The following is a 2,967-nucleotide window of genomic DNA, read 5'->3' as shown; positions in this document are numbered from 1 at the left end:
TATCAAACCCAATAACTTGACAAGGGAGACCATATTAGGGTGCAAGTCAACTCTTTAGGGTAGGAAATAGGACTAGAGTTTAGCTTGGCAAATCCAGACCCCATCAACAAACCTAGGACAAAACATTCTCAAATTAGTGGGTACAAAAAGTTTGGGTCTGGATTCCATTATCACTTTGTCGATTTATACGGCGAACCACTTCTCATTTTAATAGAATTATTAATATTTCCTCTGTGTTGCCTTCTATTTACATTTCTTATCTATTATTAATAAATTTGTTAATATTTCTCTATTTTGCATTCCATTTATTGAAGAAAAAAACTAATGAAAATAGCCATATATATTAATTTCCCTTCAAAATAGGTGGTATTTCAAGTTACATTTCTGAGGGCATTTTGGGAAACACAACCCCAGATGCATAGATGGATCAATGGAGAGAGAGGCCATTTTCAATAACTATAATAACTAACATTACCATCCCAGCCAATAGAAGAAGAAAAAGAAAGAAAGAAAAAAAAAAAAAGTAGAAATTTTTAGATAGAAAGATCCAAAAGAAAGCTTTAAGAAGTAGCCACCCAACAAGGTTCCCAAATTAACAACTCTTTGTTCCTACGCCCTCCTTCCTCGCACCTGCCAGGTCGTTGGAACTCTTGAATCCCCATTTCACCCCCAACATTTCCATTATTTCCACTTGTCTCCTCACCCAAGTATTCCTCACTCTTTTCTTCTTCTTCTTCTTCTTCATCATCTTCATCAACAATATTTTCTTCTTCGGAAGTAGAGTTATGATTCTTCACAAAGTGAAGCCTAAGGCGTCCATCGCCTCGTTCAGCTTGAAAATAAGTTTGTAATGGTGCAATAGCCACAGCTTTGATCACTAGGCGTCCACCTTCACGATGAGGCTTAAAATGGATATTATTAGAACCATTGATCGAAGTCAAGGGAGGAGGAAAAGAACGACAATTCACCTTCCTAGACTCGGAAATCTGTCGCAATTTTGTGTAATTCCCACTCTCGGAGTCCGATGACGATATGTCAATGTTCTCATCAATGCCCATGCCCGTCTCACAACCCAAACTTTCCGTGCACAATTCCAAGCTCTTAATGCTAAGCGTCGACGAAGAACGCTTAACTAAGGGGTGAACATACCGTTTTTCCTTCTCTTCCTTTGCTTCCTTGGTGAGAGATTCAATAAAGCCCCATCCACCAAATTCACCATTTGAGTTGTTTTTCTTTTCCTCATTGACCACTCTAGTTATGTCATTGTTGTTGATGTTGTTGTTGTCGCCATTGTTATCGTATTTCTCTTCTTGTTTTTCGGTGTTAGAGTTAAAATCTGACACATAAGATGGGATCTTAGCCCGTAGGAGGGGTTGGGAGGGGTGTGGTACATGATGAGCCAGTTTGAGCCCAAGGACAAGTGGTTCGACGAGATGGGGCTCAAGGCATGACCGCAGTCCGTGACATGTTGGCGACATAACTAATAACTGAAACAGAAATAAAGGTAGAAGTTAACAATGAAATAGGAAGACCAGGGGTGATTTTATTATGGATTAGAAGGCAGAAATGTTGAGATTGTGGAGTTATAGTTGAGCAAGTGAGAGGAGGAGAAGGTTTTGAGCAAAACCCAATGTGTATTTTTAGGTGAAAATGAAGAGAGTTAAAGGGGGAGAGGAGAAATGGTGAAGAGAAAACATGAGAGATGAGTGGGAAGCATGGGTGTGAATTTATAGTCCTCAAAAGTGCCCATAGGTTGGAGAGAGAGCGAGAGAGATTTTTTACACCACTAAAAATACAAACTCCTACTCACCCACACATCATAAAGAGAAAAATAAATAAATAAGTAAATAAAGAAAGAAGGAAACAACCAAAAGTTGACTCCTTAAAAAGTTTTTTTTTTTTTTTTTTTTTTGGAATTTATTTTCTTGGGTATTTTGTAATAGTAGTTATCAATCAATTTATCATATTAGTGGAAATGGAATGTCTGTCTTTGTTTACATGTCGTGTGTGTGATTGACAGAGAGACAGTGGGAGCTTTGATACAAAACATTCTGCTTTCCCCCTTCAAACCCAACAAAAACAATTAGAAAAAAAAAAAAAAAAAGAGAATAAGAAAGGATTGTCTCCAATATTTCTAGAAAACGATTGATTGATCACTACATGGATGATCCAATTCCTAATTAAAAGCCAAATTTTTTATTTAATCAAAATCTTAATGGAATGTATGAAGTTCTTCTTCATTCTGGTGAAAGAGAGGAGAATGAAAAGGGAAATAAAGAATTCCACCAAGCTGATTAAGTTTACACATTTCCAAAACGAGGAGAACCCATAAGTAGATTATTAATAAATTAGAATGCAGATCCACTACTCTTGGAGCTGAGTAATGTTAACCAACTCCACATTTAATTTTTTTTTTTTTCCCACATGGCACTCCTTTGTTTTTTGGGTCCAATGACCTATGACCCTCCATTTGGTGTAGGGTTGTCACTATGATCCGTCCGGATTGGATTGGGGTCAATATTGGACCAATCTCATAAATATCGGACCCAAAATCAATCCAATAAGAATCAGATATGATTTTCCATTGGTCTCAATATTAGGTTCCAAATGGTCCCAATTGAATCGTTTGATTTGGATCGTATATTCAAATAGAATATACAAAATCATTTACATAATTACTCACATAGATCAATACATGGCTAATCCAAAACCAATCCAATAGGTTATCAAATCGGATTCTTATCAAAACCAAAATCCTCGATCCCAATACAAATTATAAGAATAACTCAAATTTTGGGTCTGATCTGATCCGTATAGCCCAATTTTGGTGGACGTATACACTACAAATAAGCCTTTTTGAGGATTCAAACTTTTTTTTTCTCTCTTCATGGGCTTGGAGACAAACCTTTCCCTCTTTGTAAAGGGCATGAAAAATACTCAAATCCAGTGAGTAGAATTTTATCAACT

At 36.6% G+C, this 2,967-nt stretch overlaps 1 protein-coding gene across 1 annotated transcript; it reads right to left on the bottom strand.

Annotated features, from left to right (window-relative positions):
• Window positions 1–322: 322 nt before the first annotated feature.
• LOC147404498 (protein FANTASTIC FOUR 2-like) lies at window positions 323–1,704 on the bottom strand. Its single transcript, XM_086440505.1, has one exon. The coding sequence runs from the start codon at window positions 1,476–1,478 to the stop codon at window positions 561–563; it is 918 nt and encodes a 305-aa protein (XP_086296631.1). The 5' UTR covers window positions 1,479–1,704; the 3' UTR covers window positions 323–560.
• Between the last annotated feature and the right edge of the window lie 1,263 nt (window positions 1,705–2,967).

This window comes from Akebia trifoliata, chromosome 4 (assembly GCF_017979445.1).
Source record: "Akebia trifoliata isolate Shusen 1 chromosome 4, ASM1797944v1, whole genome shotgun sequence".
Lineage (NCBI taxonomy): Eukaryota > Viridiplantae > Streptophyta > Magnoliopsida > Ranunculales > Lardizabalaceae > Akebia > Akebia trifoliata.
This window is presented reverse-complemented; position numbering and strand designations above follow the sequence as displayed.